This window comes from Drosophila nasuta, chromosome 2R (genome assembly GCF_023558535.2).
Source record: "Drosophila nasuta strain 15112-1781.00 chromosome 2R, ASM2355853v1, whole genome shotgun sequence".
In the NCBI taxonomy this organism is placed as follows: domain Eukaryota; kingdom Metazoa; phylum Arthropoda; class Insecta; order Diptera; family Drosophilidae; genus Drosophila; species Drosophila nasuta.
In genome coordinates, this window is record NC_083456.1 from 33,623,413 (window position 1) to 33,644,521 (window position 21,109).

The 21,109-nt window shown below is 41.8% G+C and overlaps 5 protein-coding genes across 8 annotated transcripts; 3 read left to right on the forward strand and 2 right to left on the reverse strand.

Annotated features, from left to right (window-relative positions):
- Nucleotides 1-75: 75 nt before the first annotated feature.
- Nucleotides 76-7,968, forward strand: LOC132787375 (clathrin interactor 1). Of its 2 annotated transcripts, XM_060794376.1 has the most exons (7): nucleotides 76-402; nucleotides 1,401-1,602; nucleotides 1,661-2,024; nucleotides 2,095-2,188; nucleotides 2,260-3,029; nucleotides 3,247-6,344; nucleotides 6,549-6,702. In XM_060794376.1, the coding sequence occupies exons 1-6, from the start codon at nucleotides 350-352 to the stop codon at nucleotides 5,994-5,996; spliced, it is 4,233 nt and encodes a 1,410-aa protein (XP_060650359.1). In that variant the 5' UTR covers nucleotides 76-349; the 3' UTR covers nucleotides 5,997-6,344; nucleotides 6,549-6,702. The 2 variants fall into 2 exon arrangements, with proteins under 2 accessions (XP_060650359.1, XP_060650360.1); XM_060794377.1 differs by lacking the exon at nucleotides 3,247-6,344 and having other exon boundaries at nucleotides 87-402; nucleotides 6,549-7,968.
- LOC132787381 (nucleolar protein 56) lies at nucleotides 7,509-9,485 on the reverse strand. Its single transcript, XM_060794385.1, has 3 exons — nucleotides 9,373-9,485; nucleotides 8,783-9,185; nucleotides 7,509-8,731 (listed from the first exon to the last, which is right to left on the reverse strand). Exons 1-3 carry the CDS (start codon nucleotides 9,373-9,375, stop codon nucleotides 7,665-7,667), a joined length of 1,473 nt encoding a protein of 490 aa, XP_060650368.1. The 5' UTR covers nucleotides 9,376-9,485; the 3' UTR covers nucleotides 7,509-7,664.
- Nucleotides 9,486-9,581: 96 nt separating this feature from the next.
- On the forward strand, nucleotides 9,582-11,391 carry LOC132787384 (MOB kinase activator-like 1). Of its 2 annotated transcripts, none has more exons than XM_060794387.1 (3): nucleotides 9,582-9,827; nucleotides 10,068-10,234; nucleotides 10,310-11,391. In XM_060794387.1, exons 1-3 carry the CDS (start codon nucleotides 9,808-9,810, stop codon nucleotides 10,786-10,788), a joined length of 666 nt encoding a protein of 221 aa, XP_060650370.1. In that variant the 5' UTR covers nucleotides 9,582-9,807; the 3' UTR covers nucleotides 10,789-11,391. The 2 variants fall into 2 exon arrangements, with proteins under 2 accessions (XP_060650370.1, XP_060650371.1); XM_060794388.1 differs by lacking the exon at nucleotides 9,582-9,827 and adding an exon at nucleotides 9,977-9,994.
- Nucleotides 11,392-11,504: 113 nt separating this feature from the next.
- Nucleotides 11,505-12,996, reverse strand: LOC132787382 (retinol-binding protein pinta). The gene is made up of 3 exons (XM_060794386.1): nucleotides 12,264-12,996; nucleotides 11,970-12,199; nucleotides 11,505-11,902 (listed from the first exon to the last, which is right to left on the reverse strand). Exons 1-3 carry the CDS (start codon nucleotides 12,660-12,662, stop codon nucleotides 11,704-11,706), a joined length of 828 nt encoding a protein of 275 aa, XP_060650369.1. The 5' UTR covers nucleotides 12,663-12,996; the 3' UTR covers nucleotides 11,505-11,703.
- A 3,665-nt stretch (nucleotides 12,997-16,661) lies between these two features.
- Nucleotides 16,662-21,009, forward strand: LOC132787376 (TATA box-binding protein-associated factor RNA polymerase I subunit B). 2 transcript variants are annotated; one of them, XM_060794378.1, is made up of 4 exons: nucleotides 16,662-17,562; nucleotides 17,623-17,743; nucleotides 18,163-18,612; nucleotides 18,666-21,009. In XM_060794378.1, exons 1-4 carry the CDS (start codon nucleotides 17,147-17,149, stop codon nucleotides 20,328-20,330), a joined length of 2,652 nt encoding a protein of 883 aa, XP_060650361.1. In that variant the 5' UTR covers nucleotides 16,662-17,146; the 3' UTR covers nucleotides 20,331-21,009. The 2 variants fall into 2 exon arrangements, with proteins under 2 accessions (XP_060650361.1, XP_060650362.1); XM_060794379.1 differs by lacking the exons at nucleotides 16,662-17,562; nucleotides 17,623-17,743 and adding an exon at nucleotides 17,810-18,080.
- The last annotated feature ends 100 nt before the right edge of the window (nucleotides 21,010-21,109 follow it).

Below are 21,109 nucleotides of genomic sequence, written 5' to 3' on the forward strand. Positions count from 1 at the left end.
ATTGTTCAGTGTTGATAAATACCGATAGTTATATGTGTAATTTAACATACTGCAACTGCATTACAACACTGCAGAATAGTATTCGTAACACTGGCGAGGGACAGCTCACCAAAATTCTGCCCGAGCAGTGTTTTTTGCCTTTTCGTTTAAATTTTATACTTTTTATTTGGCCAAAAGCAATAAAACGCGCCTCAATACATGAAACTCACCAAGCAGAGCTTTTAATAAATATATACACATATATTTATATTCGTGAAGATATTGAATATAACAGAAAGTCAAACAAGTTTGTCTGCCAGTGATTTGGCAAGTTAGTGTGAAAAATTCCAAAGCAGAAAATTGCGTTAAAATGGTTGATAAATTTATCAGTATGTGGAAAGTGCGCGAACTAGCGGACAAAGTGTAAGTTTTGCTGCAATATTAACATGTTAATATGTCCGAAAATACAAATCGGGACGAGTTCATAGGAAAGAAAACTCAAGTATACTGTTGACACTCCCATGACCATCGCAAAACACCAACAATTCATGCTCGCCCCTCCCCTCCACCTTACCTTGGTTTTCGAGCACACAGGTGCCAGAAATGCAGTTGTGCTAAAACTGATATACATAGTTTGTTATTTTATTCTCATTGTGTTTATAAAAGAGCGATTAACGCTTTGTCTTATTTGTTGCTTTTGTAGTTTCCAAGGTTGTTAATTTTGTCGGGATTTCAAAACACATTTGTACCTACTGACTCGTAGTTTATTGTCCAGTATTTTCGAATCACACATACAAGTGCAGGCATACACGCAAGCGCACACATACACGCTTATGTGAATTGTATTCGAATGCATATCTGTGTAGTTTATCAAGAAATCACTTTGTTTGAATTAGGTACACTTTAAAAACGATATGAACACGTTCCAGCTGTGCTCGTACTTGTGCTGTGTGCGTCCAATAGCGGTATTCCATTCCAGTAAACTCACACTTCCAATTGCGAACACCCATTAACTTACTATTTGTTGTCTTTATCATTATCATCGAGTTTTATGGACGTGGCATGCTAAAAGTTTCTCTACAAAATTGGAATGCGCCTTCCGTTGGCTTTATGAAGTTCGAGTTTATTAGCGAGGTTATCTGTTAACTGATAATTCGACTTGTGTCTCTTTATCAACTTCTGATCAGAACGAGATATACAAAATAATAGGTCGTCGCCAGTTGAGTAACTTAAGCATATGCAATAAATCAGCTCCCTATCGTCTTTAAAGTTTTCATGCAGGTGTAATTCACTATATATTTATATCTATTTAAATATTTTGAATACCATCAAATCGCTTTATATTTTTTCCTTTTTAAATAACACGTCTTTAAATCATAAAATTGAAAGATTAGTTGACATTACTCAATTATCTTTAACAGCACCAATGTCGTCATGAACTACACAGAGATTGAGGGCAAGGTACGCGAGGCAACCAATGATGATCCCTGGGGTCCAACTGGGCCACTTATGCAGGAGTTGGCACATGCCACATTCTCTTACGAAACCTTCCCCGAAGTGATGTCCATGCTTTGGAAACGCATGCTGCAGGACAATAAAACCAATTGGCGGCGCACTTACAAAGTGAGTAGAACCATAAACTACCTTTGCAACTATCGTAATCTCAATCTAAACCACGCAGAGTCTGCTGTTATTAAACTATTTGGTGCGCAACGGGTCGGAACGAGTGGTTACCTCCTCCCGGGAGCACATCTATGATCTGCGCTCATTGGAAAATTACACGTTCACCGACGAGGGTGGCAAGGATCAGGGTATTAATGTTAGGCATAAGGTAAGAGAGCTTATAGACTTTATTCAAGACGATGATCGCTTGCGCGACGAGCGCAAAAAGGCCAAAAAGAATAAGGACAAATACATTGGCATGAGCAGCGATGCAATGGGCTCCCGAAGCGGGGGTTACAGTGGCTACAGTGGTGGCGGCGGTGGAGGTAGCGGTGGCGGCTACAACGACGGCGAATGGCGAAGTAATCGAGGAGAAAATTGGTGTAAGCATAGTAGAATACGAAGAAAACTACTTGTAACTGGTTATTAATCATTTTTCTTTATGATCCTTAGACTCTGATAAGAGCTCTGCAGAGCGTTACGAAGACGAGGATACTCATTACGACGGCGAACGAGAAGGATCCGACAGTGACTCGCCCAGTCCAAGGTAGATATAATATAATATATTACTGCTTGCATATGAAATCCGTAATAAATAGGATGCATTCTCTCTAATAGGCGCAACTATCGTTACAATGATCGCGCCAGTCCTGCAGAGATAGCCGCTGAAAGTAAACCGCAGAACCTGAGTATGAATATACGCTCAAAGTCTGCTGTCAGCTCGCCGGTCTCCAAGCAACCTACTTCAGCAACAAGCGGCAGCGGTTCGAAGCCATCGGTAACTCAAAAGAAAATAAATTTGGGTGCTGCTGCCAACTTTGGGAAGACCTCAAGTGCCGCTGGCATTCATTCGCCCACACATCGTGATACGCCCACCAATAACAGCATCGATCTAATGGGCGCCGCGTCACCAAACAACAACAGTACACCGAGCAATAGTAATGATCTACTGGATGATCTATTCAAAACTTGTTCTCCGACGCCAGTTCAACAACAACAGCAAACGCAAGGCGAGAAGACATTAAATAGTGCCGCAATCATTGCCGATGACGATGATGACTTCAACCCGCGAGCTGGTGACGCTGGTGCCGTTCAAGAATTTGGAGATTTTGCCGCTGCTTTTGGAGGCGAACCATCGCTACCCTCAGCTGGCATCATTCCGTCTGCTGGCAATGATGAGTTTGCAGACTTTGCTGCATTTCAAGGCTCCACATCTTCGACAACAACATTGGATAACCAGTTACTGACCACTGCGACGCCAACTAATGATGCCTTTGACTTGTTCAACTCTTCGGCGCCAGTAGCAACAGTAGCAATGGGCGCACCTACGGCTACTGATCTTCTAGCCGGATTAGGGGACCTATCGATCCACCAGAGCATGCCAATGGGTGAGTAATTAGTACTCTACATAGAGCTAATAACTAGATATAGGAATCAAATTAGGATTTGCAGTATATAGACATAGACTGTATAGATCACTTTGCGCATTTAGTCGGCCAAGACGATCAAGTAAAAACGTTTGCATGACCGCGCGCTTTCCACACGTAACGGCAACATATTCCAATCGGATGCACTCGTTTTCTTTTCTCTTTTAAACGATCGCAGCATTTGAAGCACAGCCATCGTCGAAGTCTTCGTCATCTCCATCTGCAGTAGCACGTCTGGCCTTATCTAAAGCGATTGCACAGCTGCGTGAGCTATCGCGAGTGCAGAGCTCCACTGATGCCAGCTTTGTGGCTGACACACTGCGCCAGCTGCACAGAAGTAATGCACTGCCTGGATACGCGACACCAGAGCAGATCGTTGGCCTTGATTGCCAGGCAATTGATTGGTCCGTCCTGGCCAGCAACGAATATGCGGCTCTCCTAGCGCAGCTTACTAGATTATTTACCCCCGACTGGCCGCAGCCCAATGCTGATGTGGATGTTTTGAATTTGTTTAAACTGGATTACTGCTTTGAGTACACGCAAACTTCGTTGGAGCTCCTGCAACGGCAGTTGGAACGAGTGCCGAGCACTTCTAGTTGCATGCTAGAAGCGCTGCTAAAGGATGAGAGTCTAATTGCTGTGAGTCTGCTGCACATTGCACGACAACGAGGAGCACTAATGCAACGCTTTGGGCGAACTATCAAGATTCTACCAGAGCGACAGCTGGATGAGCACGATGCGCAGATTGCACAATTTATCCAGCTTCTGATTGGATTGCCCAACTTGGTGGCCAACAAACTGGGACGACAATTTCCAGCAATCTTTGCCCCGTTTAACTATAGTCAATTGATGCTACGTCAATGGCTTAAGGCGCTGCACTTTATGCTACAGTGCGAGGATATTATTGGCTACTTCGATCTATGCCCATTCAGCTGGCTGCTGTCGCGAGTTATCAACCATTACCCCGATGCCTCCACATTAGAATCACTGCTACGCTTGCTCGCTGAGTATGCGGTTATGCCAAAGGCAAGAATCGTAGTACGACAAATCATGCTTGAGCTGGAGCCTTCCGCTTGCTTTAAGGTAGCACAGATAGCAGTGAATGCAAAGCTCAATCTGTACTTGCTCTTGGGATCAACTATATTAGAGAGCTCTCACTGGGAACACTGTTTACTGCAGAAACTGCCACTTCAATGCGCACCCACTGCAAATGAAGCACTGTGTTCGTTCATTGGGTATCTTAATGTAATTGCGCCATTTCGCCTGAAATTGCTTTTCACACAGCTGATGGGCATCTGGTGCAAGCGTTTGACTCTGCAAAAGTTGAGCAGACAAGAGCATGTGAGCATTAGCAAGCTTCTTATTCTTTCTGGAAAATGCCAAGGAGATCTGGACCTGGACCTCAATCGCCAACTGCACGACGGCTTAAGTCATCATCTGCAGTCCTCTGACGCAGTGCAACGATATATCGGCATGAAGACAGTAGAACTGCTTTATAATTTCATGCAGCCCGCTGAAGAGATGTCATTAAAGTTCGAATATACTGGGTTAAAAGAGACACCGCATTGGCGCATTCTCGAGGAGCTCGACGAACTAGCCCGCTTCGAATATCCCACTAAAAAGGAATTAAACGAGCAACCAAATCGAGCTCAAAGTCAGCGACTTGAACTGCAAATTATTCAGTTTATGGGAGATCAAAAGACACCAGAACAAAATACAAGCGGCATCAAACGGATTGAACCAGGACGGGACGCACCGAATAATGTGAGCATGCAGTTGGACTTGGACTCTGATGATGAGTTACCCGCGCAGTCGCTTGATGAAGATGACATCGACTTGAAGCCCTATGACATGTCCAATGACACGTCTAGTACAGTGGAGCAACGTCCCAGATTTCTTCTTGACTTGTTGCACTTGCTGCAAACCAAAGTTCAAAATTATCAGGTCTTCGAAGCTGCACTTGGCACAGCCGAGCAGCTAATCCGAAGCCAACTGACGAAGCATGACAAGAAATTAGCTCTGGAGTTGATGCAGCTCTTCATTACTCTTGAGATGCAGTACTATTTTGAGAACTTTGAGCAGACACAGTTCAGGTGTTGTGTGGCCATCTGTGTATCCCATCCTGGTGCCTCCGCCGAGTTCCTGTGCCGGGAGTTTCACACAGCCAACTCACGATATGCCTTAAAAGTGCGCATCCTAATACTGCAGGTGTTGTGCACAGCAGCCAAGGAGTTGGCCGATGACAAGGCGCTTGAAACGGGAAGTCAACAAATCCTTGAGATCGTGCCACCAGCTGCAAAGCAAATGCGAAAGTTTCAGCTCCACTCCGACCAAGATGAAGCCACAGAGCGTTTAGTTGCTGCTCAGCGCATCATCAGAGAACGTTTGCGGACAAAAACAAAGCATTATATTAGCAAGCAGAAGACGCACGAGAAGAGGAGTGGCCAGGCGAACCGCTTCCATGCATTTGCCGGCACATTTTTCTTTGGGCTTGTGCGTGGTCAGCGAACGAGTAGCATGTTATATGCCAAATATGACAACATTGGCTACGACATTGATAGCCAGCTGCTAGTTAATATGCTGCACACGATGGCCGTGCTTATCATGTGTGCGCAGAATTGTCCCTTGTTACCCACAATGGCTCGGGAGGTCTTTGATTTGTGCACTTTTATACGCTTTAATCCCGAGGCACGCGTTCGAGCAGCGACTCTCCAGCTCTTGGGTATTACACTGGTCACCACGCCTGCTGACCTGTTAACTACTCACTTTGCCGAGTCTCTAAATGAGCTACAACACTGGCTCAAGGATTTTATGCGTTCACCTCTTCTGGGCGGCGAGGCATCCGATGAGTGCCGTGAGCTTGCCGAGCAAATATTGTCCACGTGCTATAAGTTATTTGATTCGTCGTCAGAAAGTCATTCCGTTTAAGTCAAACTATAGTTATAAGCGACATTCGAGCTGCGAGCAAACTGAAACTATAAATAAATTCGCTTCTATTGAAATGAAAAATTAAAAAACTATTCTGCAGAATGCGTATTTGTCTATTTATTGACATGGATTTAAGAAGATTTAAGAATGTATTATAATATGTAGTCGCTAGATGAACCGTTTGTCAATATTCAGATTTATTTGAAATAAATTTTCACTTTATTTTTGTTCTTTTTCCCTTTATCAAAAATGAAATTGCCATAATTGCGCACAATGTAATAATGATAACTTGTATTTGAAGCATTTCTCAATATACCGGGCATTGTGCCTCAGCCTCGGACGCACTAGGTAAACAACAGTCCTTATGCATTTGCAATTCTACAGCACCTAGTTGATTCAGCTCCCATTCGGACTGCGCACATCACACCTCCAAGCCGTCCCAACAAATGCACATTCAACTGCTTACCGAAATTCTATTATTCGTTCATCTCTTTTTAAAGGCCCTTGGAATTGATTATTCAACTGCATCTAATAAATCCTTTTCTTTTGCAGATAATATGCTGCCGCCTATAGCAGCTGTTTCTGGCAACAATCTGCTTCAGCCAATGTCTGCCGCAAGCAACAACAATAATCGTAATTCAAGCACCAATGGCACCGAGACGACAACCACGCAGTCAACAAATGTTGGTGCCACTTGGTCGGGTAATCTGAAGGCGGGCAACTTGAACATCGATTTGGATAATTTGCTGATTAGCAAAACGGGCAAATCTAATGCGCCAGCCCCCTCTATGAATGCCCTGAAAACCCAGAGCCCAGCAAAGACGCAGGGTCCGCTGAATGTTCAGACCGGTGGCGGATTTGCTGGACTTTCGCCACTCACCAGCCCCAATTTGTTTGGAGCAACGCAACAGACCATTCCACAAACACAGCCAGCAGGAGGAGCATTTGCCAATTTCAGTGTGTTCCAACAGCAGCAGCAACAGCATCACAGTAACAATAATGCCTCTGCTTTTGATTTATTCCAATGATATTTGTTGTCTAAATCACGTTCCACGTACACACAACCCCCAAACACCTACACACACTGAAATGTTCTGATTCTTATTCCGTTGTATAAAATATGCAAACTGTTTATTATTTTTGCTAAATTAATTGTTAACCAACATACATATTCAATCCCCAATATCCACATTGTATTATTTGATTTCGATTTCTTCTACACTTCCTTCTAAAGCCATGAATAAATTCCACATCCGTCCTGTTATCCACACGCATTTGAGATACCGTTTAGCGTATTTCAATGTTCGTCGTATTGCAATAAAACGAAAACATTTAATGGTTGTACTAAATCAATATCATGTAGCACAACAAAAGGACGGCTGATGATGTATCATTGAAATTGTTACAAAAAATATTATTGATAATAAAAATAATAAAAAAAAATTAGCAGTAGTTAATGAGTTAAATGTATATAAAACCAACATGTGAAAAATAAAGAAATGAAATGGAAAATCTATCTTATTACAAAAGTAGTTTTGTTTATTAAGTTTGGGGATTGGGGAAACCATGAAATACAGAAGAAATAAATTGTAATCAATTCTGAACTTAGAACTAACGTAGTGGAAATATATAGAGATACATACATACATCTGATATGTATGTGTGTCACTACACCTCCACAGCCACCTTGTTCTTGTTCTTCTTCTTTTTCTTCTTCTTAGGCTCTTCATCAGCCTCAGCATCGCCATTCTCCTCGTCAAGAACTTTGCCATTGCCATTGCTAGTGCCATTTGTTGTCTCCTTACGCTTCTTTTTCTTCTTCTCTGACTGTGGCGTATTATTGGCTTCCTGTCCAGCTGCCTCGATGGCCTCCTTCATGACCTCAATGTTCTTGCGTGGCACGTCGCCCGATTCGTAAAACTTGAGGCGATCTTCCACCTGCTGCTTCAACGTTTCACCAAATACGCTGGTTGGCTGTTCCAAAAAGCAATCAATGCGAGACGCAATCGAGCACTTGTTGGCCAGGAAACGTGATATACGACCCTTGTTCTTAAGACCAGCTCTTCCGATAAACGATGAATGATAGATAAGTCCATACTTGGGTGTATTGGAACGAGTTTTGAGTGCTCGGAACAGAGCTTTCTCGGCACCCAAAATTTGAACTGTCGATGCCGGATACTTGGCCAAATTGGTAAGGCTGCCGGCGTGCGAGATTAGTCGAGCCCCGACTTGATCCCCAATAAGTGACTGAAGGTTCGGCGCCACCAAGTTCATTTTGTTGTGCAAGTATGTGGAGAGTCTTTTGCGGTACTCGGAAAGCTTGACGACACGCTCAGCGAACAGCTCAATGTTCATAAGATCCACAATGGAAATGTCCATGCCCATGGACATCTTGCCCGCATCTATGATAGCTTGAGCCTTGGACGAGTCCATAACAATTTGCTCCAGCTCCTCAAGCTTATCTTGGGTGAGGTCTTTACGGTCCTTGATGAACTTCGCTGCCTTTGCGAACATATAATTGTCAGGAACAATTTTGACCAGTTCTGGGAAGTGATACGAGTACCACTCGCGTATCCGCATCGAAAACGTGTTGACATCCTTATCCAGCTGATCAAGAAGCGCAATCGATTGAATAATCATGTTGTCCGATCGGTGCACGTTGAACTTGACTTTGGCACGCGAATAGCTGTGTCCCAGACCAAGTTGTGCCACGCCAGCGGACTTGTCAGTAAAACCTATGATCAGAAATGTAAATAATCTACCATAGAACTTAACGAAGGACTTACCCTTGACTAATTTTGCAAAGTGGAATCGAACACCACGAAGTATTTCGGGAACTACACCAAAGTGACTGCATTGGACGCCCACAGCTTCGGTAATTGCTGCGCCTAGCTTGGCATCTGCAATTCCAAGGGTGCACTTCTTCTTCTTAAGCTTGGCAAAGAAATCGTCGAGAAAATGGAGTAGATCTTGAGGCACAATTCCCTCGGATATGGCATTGATGTTCTCAAGAGCAGCTATAGCCGATTTGAAGGGCGAAAAGCCAGCCAGTTTCACAATGGAATTAAATTTGGCGATATCCGTCACAGAAGACTCCACTTGAGGTAGAAACATGGAAACCTCCTCGAACTCCTTGACGGAGAAAAGTGCGAAACCTGCCGCATGCTCATAGAGTACGTACAGACTCGACTACAAGTAAATTAAAAAAATCATACTTTGAGAGTGACACTTTCAACACGTTTTGGGAGCTCAAACTCCCTAACAATATTTAGGTTAGATTAAAATCGTTTTTCTGACTATTTGCTAGTAGTCCTTGGAGATATAACATTTCTGACACACTACACCTCTTAAAATAAGTACTTGAAAATTAAATTACCATATTAAGGCCTTTAATATGCCTTGATAGAAATGAAAATTGTTGCACTTAAAACTCGAGCGCGTTGTTTTTTTCCACGTGCTAAACAGAACGAACAGTGTATACACACTTGTGTATTTTTAGTGATTACACACGAACATGCGTTTTATAACAATCATACGATGTGGCAACACTATGTAGTCAACGTGTGACCATTTGAAATATGTTGGTATATTATTCGAAGAAAAATAATATGTTTAAAAATTAAATTTGCGGTCACGCTGGTTGCCAGCCCATTGCTTGACCCGTCAACAAATTTTGATTAAAAAAAATTAATAAAGAAAGTTCATCAATACATTCACACCCGTTTTTAAATTGAAGAAACATTCAGTTCGTTCATAATAATAAAGGGGTTGTTACCTAGAATTTTAGCAGGTGAACGGCAATAATAGCTGCATGGCAATGGAATTTTTGTTGTAAGTAAATGTTGATTTGTTAATATGTGTACACTGGCTTGTGTGAGTATGTGTTGTGTTGTGTGTGTGCATGTGTGAAGGCAACAAAAACAAACTGGCAAACTACAAGTGCTACAACCCCTCAGTGCAGTGTTCTTTGTTCGCCTGTTGGTGCCTGCACCTGGAGTGTGAGTTGGTGGCTGTCCATCACTTGTGGCACGAAATAACAACATAACTCGTTTACTTTTTCGTCGACTACAGCGGATCACGTTCAAGCAAAACCTTTAAGCCGAAAAAGAACATCCCAGAGGGCACGCATCAGTATGATCTCATGAAGCATGCGGCTGCCACACTTGGTTCGGGCAACCTGCGCAACGCAGTCTCTCTACCTGATGGGGAGGATCTCAACGAATGGGTGGCCGTTAATAGTGAGTCATTTTCTCAAGATCTCTTTTATATATACAATTTATACAATTTAACAAATTCCTTTTTTCGCTTTTCAGCTGTCGATTTCTTCAATCAGATTAACATGCTGTACGGCACCATCACAGAGTTCTGCACAGAGGAGAGCTGTGGAATTATGTCGGCGGGTCCGAAATACGAATACCATTGGGCAGATGGTTTGACAGTGAAGAAGCCCATCAAATGCAGCGCTCCCAAGTATATTGACTATCTGATGACGTGGGTGCAAGATCAACTAGATGACGAGACCTTATTTCCATCCAAGATCGGCGTGCCATTTCCAAAGAATTTTTTAGCCTCCGCCAAGACCATATTAAAGCGTCTGTTTCGCGTCTATGCACACATCTATCATCAGCACTTCTCCGAGGTTGTCACATTGGGAGAGGAGGCGCATTTGAATACGTCCTTTAAGCACTTTATATTCTTTGTGCAAGAGTTCAATCTAATTGAGCGACGCGAACTGGCACCACTGCAGGAGCTCATCGATAAGCTTACGGCAAAGGATGAGAGGCAGATATAGGAATCACTGCATCAGCTATTTTAGCAGCATATTAGCGATAGAACGAACGGCTTGCAATTGGACTTGTGATGATGACGACGATGATGATGAATTGCATTTTGGCGCTGTGTATTACGATTTAGTTTAGTTACCGCCTTTCCTTTCCTCGTTTATAGCTTTTATCGTTTCTTCAATGTTTCCTTGTATCCAAAAAATGAGCCCTCAGAAATTGTCGAAAGCGTGTTGTGTTTTTGCTGAGAGAGCGACTAGCAGCAGCAATAGCATCTACTATATATTTTTATATGTGACACGTACTTTTAAGAGATATAAAACATATTTATATTTATATATGTATGTACTATATGTAAAGAAAATGAAACACACACATACAGAATCGACAATACGCATTAATGTATTAACAAGAAAAACAACCGCTGAAATCCGCTTAAAAAACAAACTATGTGAGTTGATTTGTTTATGTTCTTTGGCATGCGTACGTATTATTATTAATTTCAATCAGCGGATTGTGGAAATTCGAGATTGGAGACGACCGCACCCGATAGCCCCAATGAATGATAATAATTATAGACTTGATGCAACATTTTTGATATACTATTTTGTACTAATAAATAAACTGAGAATATAATGCATTGCAATCTTTATTTTAATAAGGACACAAGGACTTGGAAACACAAAAAAAAAAACAAAACAAAAAATACATTATACAAATATTTTAGATCAACTATTTAAATATATGTATGTCTAACCGAAACCTTAATTACAACACAAAGGCATTTGTACATATGTGTGTCCGGTCTACTATTATCTACGCATTCAACATATACTATATGCATATATAGGTTTATTATATGTACTATTTCTAATCACATTCGGTTAATCACACGCTAATCGCGTACGCCAATTGAACGCTCCAATTTACTTGAGTACGCTTTTGTATTTGCCTTGCTCCACATAGAATTCAGCATGAGTCTCGAGCAACTTTTTCCACTTCATAGCCAATTCTTTGTAGCTGGCACCTTGTCCATCCAAATCCCTTGGCAGCTGTTTACACACGACCGTTGTGCCAGCACGTCGAACAACGACACGGGATCGTATCTTTGCTGTCATAAAGACGCTGCAATAACAATAATAAATACGGATTAACAATGCACATCTTATCAGTCAAATGCCAGGTTACGCACCGAAAGGTGTTAAGAAATATGTTGACGTGACGCGGCGCATTGGTGAATTCCAGTAGCTTGGGCTGGCATGGATAAGCTGACCAGCTCTCCACGGATCGTTTGATCAGCTTGGGATTTAACTGGAGTGCATGACCCAATTGCACGCCTTCCATATCCATGATGGCCACAATGCCGCGTGCACAATTGTCTGGCTCCAGTTTTAGCAATAAATCCAATATCATTTTGCTAGTCTGGAATATTAATTGAAAGTAAATTTGGGGCATCCCTGATGGTAATGGGTATTGCTGCATTTACCTTAAATACGTTGTTCTGTGTGTGACGCTTGGGATCGTGGACCGCAGTGCGGATGATGACCACCTTTCGTTTGTGTTCATCGACACCATCGACAGGCAGAAACACCCCTAGCTTCAGCAGCTCCTGTATTTCGGGCAGCATGGGATCGCAGTTGTCAAACCACTCGCTTCTCTCCGCACGCATTCGATAGAACACTTGCAGTTTCTTCTTGGTGCGCTCCAAGTCGAATTTGCATGTGCGCAGAAAGAAAGACAAGCTTTCATAGGTTTTGCATCCATTTATTTCGGGGTTAGCATCCAACCAATTGCGCAATTCCTGCACTCCCTCTTCATGTGCCTTAGTCACATTATCCACATCTGCATCCGTATCCAGACTATCAATTAAGCTGCCCACTGACATTATTGCAGCTGCGCCGCTTGCACTTGTACTGATCGAATGCTTGTATGCGACTAATCGGCGTCATTGCAACGCAAGCTTTTTTGGTTGTGCAAATTTGTAGCTTTTGGACTCTTTGCCCCACAACGAGAAAAGGGCAAAGCGTATTAATACTGGTCAATACCGGTAGCCACATTCTATATATAGTTATCCATAAGAAGATTAATTTCACTCACACTGCACATTCAGCTTACGTGAGTGAAATGTGCGGTTGCAATTGAATTAAGACAAAACTATTTATGAAAATGAGTGATCAGCACTTTTTCAAATTGAGATAGGTCAAGTTTAGCCATCGTTTATAAAAGCGGAGACACATTCACGGGACTATCGATGTATTGAAATGCTTGTCATTTTATAAAAATATCGTTTTTTTCCTGCAAACAATTTTAATTTACTTAAAAAAAATATTATTTTAAGTAATAGCATTTTTGGAAATTTAAATACGAGTAACGGCGTTTTTTGATTGATTTGAGAAGCATAGAAAACCAGCGTAGGGCATGTAAATATTCTTTTGGTATATTAATATCTTTATACAATAAAGTATATATTAGATCTTTTATGATACTAATATGTTGTGATATTACAAAAAAAATTAAAATTATTCTAAAAACTATGAATCAGCAAAACTTTCAAATTGAACTTTCAATCATAAAAATTTTAGCACAATAATTTATAAATATATATCTACTATGTGGTCGTATAATAGCTAATATTTTGGTATATTTTCTTAAAATAACAGTTTATTATCGCCAATTTTGGCGCTTTTAAAATATTTCAAATTGTTTTGTAAATCAGAATAAATGGAATTAATACTAAATTCAAATAGATTATAAGCCTGACGTAATTCCTCTCAACTATCGGCAATAAGATCGTCTTATCGATGCTATTTTCGTCCTTCCATGAACTTGTAAAAGCAAACATTTGCAAGAGGATCGCATTTATCGAAACTGGCCACACCAAAAAAAAAACCATAGCATTAATGATGCGACAATAATTGTGAGATGAATCTTAGCTTATATTTTGGTATATTATTCACTTGTTTGGAACAAGCCGGCTAATATTTGCTGCGTGTGCGGGCACATTGTAAAAATTGCTGTTTTTAATAGAAAGACTTGATTATTTTATTTCTTACATTTAAATTGAAAACATGAATGAATCTGAAGTAATGTAAGTTGACCAAATGGAGTACGATGTCTGCGGCGAACACACCTTCAGGAACTGCTTCACATGGGCGCCAAACCAGAGTTAAAATTAATGACTAAAAGTGTGGGCAGCGTTCATGGGACGTATGGAAGTTGCTTTCTGCAAGAACAATGATATGGGCCTCCCGAAACTGAACGTGTGCGTCTTGCAGAGGTAACTGGACATTTCTAATGTGGTACTAGCGACGCAAGGATTATATACACCTTCACAAGCAACATAAACGGTCAATTAGGAAGCAAGTGAATCAACCTGGAGATGAGAGAGACAACTGGTGGGAATGAAGAAAGACAGGTTTGCATGCTCAATTCAACTTTATTGTTACATTATTCGCAGTACATGGAAATTATGAGAAATAGAAGGTGTCCGGGAACAATAGGGGCAGCAATAAGAAGAAAGTGCGTTCTTGTGGTTTGCCAGCCTCCGATGATGGGTCTTCCGAAGTTGCTGCCCCTTCTGAGTCAACAGAAGCCTCGTGTAGCACAACTGCTTACCAATGTAAATGATTTTATTAGCTAGCGATCTTGCCAAGGATGTCTTATTTAACACTTACGCTCTCTGGCCAATCGAGGAGCTGCAAAAGTGGATAGTGGGGCATAAACCACCACGATGAGTGCCAGGCAGATTAGGATTGTACGAAGAGACATGTTAAAGTCAAAAGTCGAACTGATGTTAGCCTCGCTCAGTTGGCTATTTATACATAGGTGCAGTGGGCTTAAGTGAATGCAAATGAGCTGCAGTTAATTACCTTATAGAGGCTAATCAATCACCTCGGGCTATCTACCTTGCACTGACATTGTGTGTTCTTGATCTCATTTCAGAATAACTTGGATGAGTCCCGGCCTTAGCAGCGAGACAGCTGGTCTATCCATGTTCTTCAGGCAGAACAATCGTAGCCTGAAGCTGCAATGCTTAACTAATGCGCGTCGGTCCCTCAAAAAGCAGATGCCGCTAAAGCATTTGAACAAACGCAGAGTGGAGCACTTTAAGCAATTTTGATCGCAATATTTACTAAACATTACCAAGCTCTACGTGGTGTTGGCCATATCACTAAACTTAGTTTAGGACGATATCCAGTTCACGACGGATTTGCTGCGACTCATCGATGAGGAATGTCTTCTAGTCGCAATATGTTGAGTAGCTGCAATTTGGCCACCAATTCGACAAATGCCGATTGAAAGTAAGGAGCTATGCACAATACAAAGTATATGTCACTTATAATTCATATATTTTATGCACAGTTCCCCCCGTGCTCATATTGCACAAATGTCGCGCTTCATAGATCTGAATAGCTTTCAGAACCCGGATCTGATTGGCCTGGCGAAGCGCTATGAGCTGGAGTTGATTTTGCTACAGAAAATTGCCATCTTTGAACCATTCATAGACCCCCACACATATCCGCGTTATGAAGTTCGAGTAATGGCCTATATCGCTAATGTTTGGTTTGGATGATGTCAAAGAACGTGCAATATCCGATTTGGCCTTGGTTGTCAATGAGCACCGCTCACCAGGATATGCTGCTAACTCCAGCCATGCAACGTATGCGAGAAAATATTTGCCTCATATTCGAAACGCTGCTCAGAAATAATTTTGGATTGAGCAAGGACGCAGACATCAAAGACAGCCCAGTTTAAGCGTATTCTGCTACACGGCACTCAGGCTTAAGTGTCCAAATTCCGGAAGTATTTTTCAGCAATACTAGTATTCGATGAGTGCACCATGGACCCCCTTGCGAGTGCCACTAAAGTAGCCTCGTCCGCAGATCAAGTTTCCATTCCATTTGGCGATGGATTTAATTAAGTTTTTTAGTACAGGAAACAGGCAACTGATGGTGACATTGAGTAAGCAACTAACTTGGTCTATTTCTGCTTTCTGCTGATTTCTGTTCGCCTGGTATTTCAAATACTGACTTGTCAGTCTTTTGGCGCTCGTGGTTGCTTTTCAGTGGCCAACAACAACAACCACATCAATAATTGTTGCTGTAATTTTTATAATAGCCGAAAAAATATACAAATAAAAATTTGTAAATTTATTTTTATTTATCATTTGCATCCAAATTTCAAATTGCCGGGTGTTGAGGCGGACGCATTGCAGGTTTGTGGCACACTCTCCGCTCCACCGATCGAAAAGCACTCAATGCTTTTCACTCACAATTCGCTCATATTTGTTATAGTACCGACTGATGGCGCCACTTCCGTGACTTGCTGTATTTCTGCTTGCTGCTTATTTATGTTCGCCTGGTATTTCACCAACTGATTTGGCAATTTTTGACCACCGTTACTAAATCGAGGACTGTTTCCACAATTACAACAACAGTAGTTACATACAACAGCATCATCAAAACAAAATATTCCATATCATCAGTTGAAATACCAGGTGAGCAGAAATCAGCTGCAAGCCGAAATAGAGCGAATCACTTGCTTACTCAGTGTCCCCATCTGGCGCATGGTTCCGGTACTACAAAAACCTAAAAAACGCGCCAATTTGAATCTTATAAGCAACCGATGCTCAAAAGTCAAGCCCGTCAAAATTAGAAAATATTTTTCGGAAAATGCTACAACAACTACAACATAAGTAATTAAAACAACAATTATTAATAATGTGGTTGTTGTTGCTGGCAACTCGATGTGTAACGATGATCAAAATTTGCCAAATCAGTAGGTGAAATACCATGCCACAACGAACGAAAAAAAAGGGACCAGTTGAAATACCAGGCGAGCAGAAATCGGCAGCAAGCAGAAATAGACCGAATCACTCAACAAAAAAACAATTTTTAAGTAATTTTTGACAGCCCGTTGGGCTGCTTTGCACGGGCAACGGTAAATCTTGTAAACAAAGCAGAATGTGAAGAAACTTTTACTACTAAATTTAAAATAATTAAACGATCAAAATAGTAAACAAAAAATGGAAGCATGATTTATAAAAATCTGTAATGCAATTCTCATACATTTTTATATGAAAATTTGTTGCTGTGGTTAGTTTCTTTTTGATTTTACCTCGATAAATTATCGCGTGGCTAAAAAATATACTGAAAAATGGTGGTCGATATTTTCATATGAGGCAAATGTGCCATTTCAAATATATTAGAAAACCCGAGTAAAACCTCATTTTGGTGGTGTGGAAACAGAGCACACTTGTCTTGAACCAGCCGTCTATAATTTGTTACTGTATGTGCGGGCACATTGTTAAAATTGCTGTTTTATGTAGAAAGGCTCGACTGGTATATTTCTTAAATTTAAATTGAAAACATGAATGAATCTGAAGTAATGGAAGTTGACCAAATGGAGTGCGACGTCTGCGGGGAACGCACCTTCCAAGAACGCGAGGGTTATTATTACTGTGTCGAGTGCGGTACTAAAAAGGAACAGTTGTTGGCTGTGGAAATCAGCGCCGAAGACACTTTTAACGACACCTCGAAGCACACATCACAACGCACTATAAAGAAGCCGAAGATTAACTCGGAAGATGACGACATCACATCCTGGGAGTTCTACAACTACGTATTGCGTGGCTTCCTCCAAGAACTACTCAACATGGGCGCCAAACCAGAGTTAAAGTTAATGACCTTACAAGTGTGGGCAGCGTACATGCGACGTATGGAAGTTGCTTTCTGCAAGAACAATGAGATGGGCCTCCCAAAACTGAACGTGCGCGCCCTGCAGAGGTAACTGAACAGGCATTTATATTGTGGTACTTCTTCCCAATTACTAAAATATATTTCTAGAGACGCAAGGATTATATACAATCACACCCAAAATAAACGGAAACGAGAACGCCAAATTAGGAAGCAAGGGAATCAACTCGGAGATGAGCGAGCCAACTGGCGGGAATGGAGAAAGACAAAGGTTTGCATGCTCAATTCAACTTTATTGTTAATTATGAGAAATAGTAGGTGTCCGGGAATAAGAAGAAAGTGCGTTCTTGTGGTTTGCCAGCCTCCGATGATGGGTCTTCCGAAGTTGCTGCCCCTTCTGAGTCAACAGAAGCCTCATGTAGGCCTGCTTACCAATTTAAATGATTGTATAAGCTAGCGATCTTGCCGAGAATGTCTTATTTAATACTTACGCTCTCTGGCCATCCGCGGAGCAGCGAAAGTGGTTAGTGGGGCATAAACCGACACGAAGAGACATGTTGAGTCAAAAGTCGATTTGATGTTAGCCCCGTTCAGTTGACTATTTAAAGGTGCAGTGGGCTTAAGTGCATGCAAATAAGATGCGGGTTATTACCTTCTAGAGTCTAATCAATCTCCATCATCTTATTTCAGCGTAAGTTGGACGAGTCCGGCCTTAGCGGCGGGTCAGCTCCTCTATCCAGGTCTGTAGGGCAGAGCAATCGCAGCCTGAAGGTGCAATGGTCAACTAATGCGCGTCGGTCCCTCAAAAAGCAGATGCCGCTAAAGCATTTGGACAAACACAGTGTAGATAGCTCAGGTAGCATGCATTGTCACAAATTACATCCCAAAGCGAGCACTTTAAGCAATTTTGATCGCAATATTTACTGCCTAAACATGACCAAGCTGTACGTGGTGTTGGCCATATCACTAAATCTAGTTGAGGACGATATCCAGTTGACGGATTTGCTGCGACTTATCGATGAGGAGTATCTGTCTAGTCGAAATATGTTGAGCTATTTGCCCGACAACGTGGCCATGCATGGCAAGACGCTAATCAAGCAGCTTCAATTTGGCCACCAATTCGACAAATGTAGCTTCAAAGTAAGGACAATACAAAGCATATATCACTTATAATTAATCTATTTTATGCACAGTACCTCCGTGCTCATATTGCACAAATGTCGCGCTTCATAGATCTGAATGGCTTTCAGAACCCGGATCTGATTGGCCTGGCGAAGCGCTATGTGCTGGAGTTGAATTTGCCACCGGAAATTGCCAGCTATGTGGCAAGCTTGATGGATGCATTGCCGCCGTCCTTTAACCCCATTAATGGTCCCCACACATATCCGCGTTATGAAGCCCGAGTAATGGCCTATATAGTCTACGTACTAAAGCTAATGTTTGGTCTGGACGATGTCAAAGAACGTGCAATATCCGATTCGGCCTTACTTGTCAATGAGCACCTCTCACTTGTAAACACGAATTTGAACCATAAGCCAATGGCCCCACTTTTTGTTTACACGGAGTGGATGCAATTTGTAGAAATGCGTAAGAATTTCGTTGCTCATTTTAACGAAAGCTTCGCCCAACGCTTTGGCGTGTCCACTCAAAGTGGACGCAAGGTAGACGACTTTTTGAGCAAGGAGCGTAGGCAGAGAGACCAGGAATACAACTACCAGGATATGCTGCTAACTCCAGCCATGCAACGTATGCGAGAAAACATTTGCCTCATATTCGAAACGCTGCTCAGAAATAAATTTGGATTGAGCAAGGAAGCAGACATCAAAGACAGCATTGAGTTCCAGCCCAGTTTAACGCCAGCGCACAGTTACTTTAAGCGTATTCTGCTACACGTCACTCAGACGGAGAAGGGGGACTTAAGTATCCAGGTTCCGGAATGGATGGTTGTTGATCACACTGAACATCAAGTGGCTCCATTTAAAAATCAAACCACTGAGCTTGCCCAATACTTAGCTACTGCCGGAAAGCAATTGAGCGTCATTGAATTGGCTTGTCAGGCGGATTACCAAAAGATTGGATTATTTCAGACACTCCAGCGCACGAGACCTCGTTGCAAAGAGGGCCGCGCCAACTGCGACATTAAGACGCAGAATTGGATTGATGAGTTACGTCGCAGGGAAAAACGACCTGATTTCGTATTTCGCCAACCGGTGGCTCAATATGGTAAACAATATCAGGGTAAAATTATAGAACGTGCCGAGCGTCGCCAGGCGCTGGAGGCAAACAATCCGTTTTGGAAGATAAGCTCAACACCAAGCTATATACTAAAGGTTAACCAAGAAGATATTGCGCTTAAGGATTTGGCAGCAATACAAGTATTCGATGAGTGCAACATGGACCCCTTGCGAGTGCCGCTAAAGTTGCCTCGTCGCCAAATCAATTTACTGCCAGAGACCAAGGACTCAATTGAGCCCAAATTAGAAGCATGCAGTGAGCATGAAGATGACGAAGTAGATGAGGAAGAGTCTAAAAAGAAAATAATTCAATTAGAGCCGCTTTTAAAGATATCAAATTTTGATTGTTGGCTCTTACATGGTTATATATCAAAAACAGGCGAGTCAACCAGGAAGGATTTAAGAAAGTTCTTCCCCTGCTCATTTCGTTGGTTGCTCGACACCTGCGCCGCAACTATTGGTGTCAATTGGGATGTGTTATATGAACAATTGTTGGTGCTAGAGGTGATGTTTCACCATGGCATCGAGGACTGGAATAATCATTCCAATCACTTACGCCTTAAATACAATATCTTGAATAAGGACATTAATTTACTAACGAAATCTTTCAGAGATATGTGGTAAAAAATAAAAGTCCATTCGAAACCCCAAACAACATGTAAAAAATGTCTAATTGATAATTTGATGGTCCTTGTCAAGAATGTAAACAGGCACTCCACAAGACTTGAAGCTATCAATAAGCAAATAAATGTTTATTACGAAATTACAGAGATAGGTGCGCTGTGATAACAATTAAAGCAAGAACTTCACTTAACCAGCACATTGTTGATTTGTTTATGCATTACTCAAATCTTCAAACCGAAAGACCCCGATTGGCTTTTTCGCTCCTCACCCGCAGATAGAGAAGGCTCTTCTTCCACCTCACCACCTCACCAGCACATACAGCGAGCAACGGCAGGTGTTGAACGCTATTGCTAAATAGAAGAGAGAGAGAGAGAGAGCGCGCGAGGAGAGAGTATACGAGAGCAAATTAGCTACAGTGGATGCTCCTCAGACAGAACCTAGCAAAAAAATATTGCTGGAATATAAATTTGCTAAATACCAAAAAAAATATAGTAATCATAGTACATATATATCGACTATTGTTACATAAATCTATTTACGTTCTAACAATAATGCATTTACATAACATAAGCTACATTAAAAAGAATTACCGCTAGGATAACAATTTAGTTTAATAAAAATAAACGGAAAATCGTTCACCGTATTCTGTGAGTCGGTAAAGCGATGTGTCACTGTACGCATACAAGTGTACATCTGTATGTAATGCAAAAGAAATCATAGGCCGCACTTCGCTAGGCGACGCATGCGAGCTCAGTGCTAATTTTAACGACGCGGCGTCG

Excerpts from the sequence above, each read along its gene's own strand:
- LOC132787382 (XM_060794386.1), bottom strand. The coding sequence starts at position 12,662 with ATGTCAGTGGGCAGCTTAATTGATAGTCTGGATACGGATGCAGATGTG. Across the intron at positions 12,200-12,263 it reads CACAGAACAACGTATTTAAG|ACTAGCAAAATGATATTGGA; the intron begins GTAAATGCAGCA and ends TTAATATTCCAG. Across the intron at positions 11,903-11,969 it reads ATATTTCTTAACACCTTTCG|CGTCTTTATGACAGCAAAGA; the intron begins GTGCGTAACCTG and ends TTGTTATTGCAG.
- LOC132787381 (XM_060794385.1), bottom strand. Across the intron at positions 8,732-8,782 it reads CTTTGCAAAATTAGTCAAGG|GTTTTACTGACAAGTCCGCT; the intron begins GTAAGTCCTTCG and ends TTCTGATCATAG.
- LOC132787375 (XM_060794376.1), top strand. The coding sequence starts at position 350 with ATGGTTGATAAATTTATCAGTATGTGGAAAGTGCGCGAACTAGCGGAC. Across the intron at positions 403-1,400 it reads CGCGAACTAGCGGACAAAGT|CACCAATGTCGTCATGAACT; the intron begins GTAAGTTTTGCT and ends TATCTTTAACAG. Across the intron at positions 3,030-3,246 it reads CCACCAGAGCATGCCAATGG|CATTTGAAGCACAGCCATCG; the intron begins GTGAGTAATTAG and ends AAACGATCGCAG.
- LOC132787376 (XM_060794378.1), top strand. The coding sequence starts at position 17,147 with ATGAATGAATCTGAAGTAATGGAAGTTGACCAAATGGAGTGCGACGTC. Across the intron at positions 17,744-18,162 it reads GGGAATGGAGAAAGACAAAG|CGTAAGTTGGACGAGTCCGG; the intron begins GTTTGCATGCTC and ends ATCTTATTTCAG. Across the intron at positions 18,613-18,665 it reads TCGACAAATGTAGCTTCAAA|TACCTCCGTGCTCATATTGC; the intron begins GTAAGGACAATA and ends TTTTATGCACAG.
- LOC132787384 (XM_060794387.1), top strand. The coding sequence starts at position 9,808 with ATGGCAATGGAATTTTTGTT. Across the intron at positions 9,828-10,067 it reads ATGGCAATGGAATTTTTGTT|CGGATCACGTTCAAGCAAAA; the intron begins GTAAGTAAATGT and ends CGTCGACTACAG. Across the intron at positions 10,235-10,309 it reads CGAATGGGTGGCCGTTAATA|CTGTCGATTTCTTCAATCAG; the intron begins GTGAGTCATTTT and ends TTCGCTTTTCAG.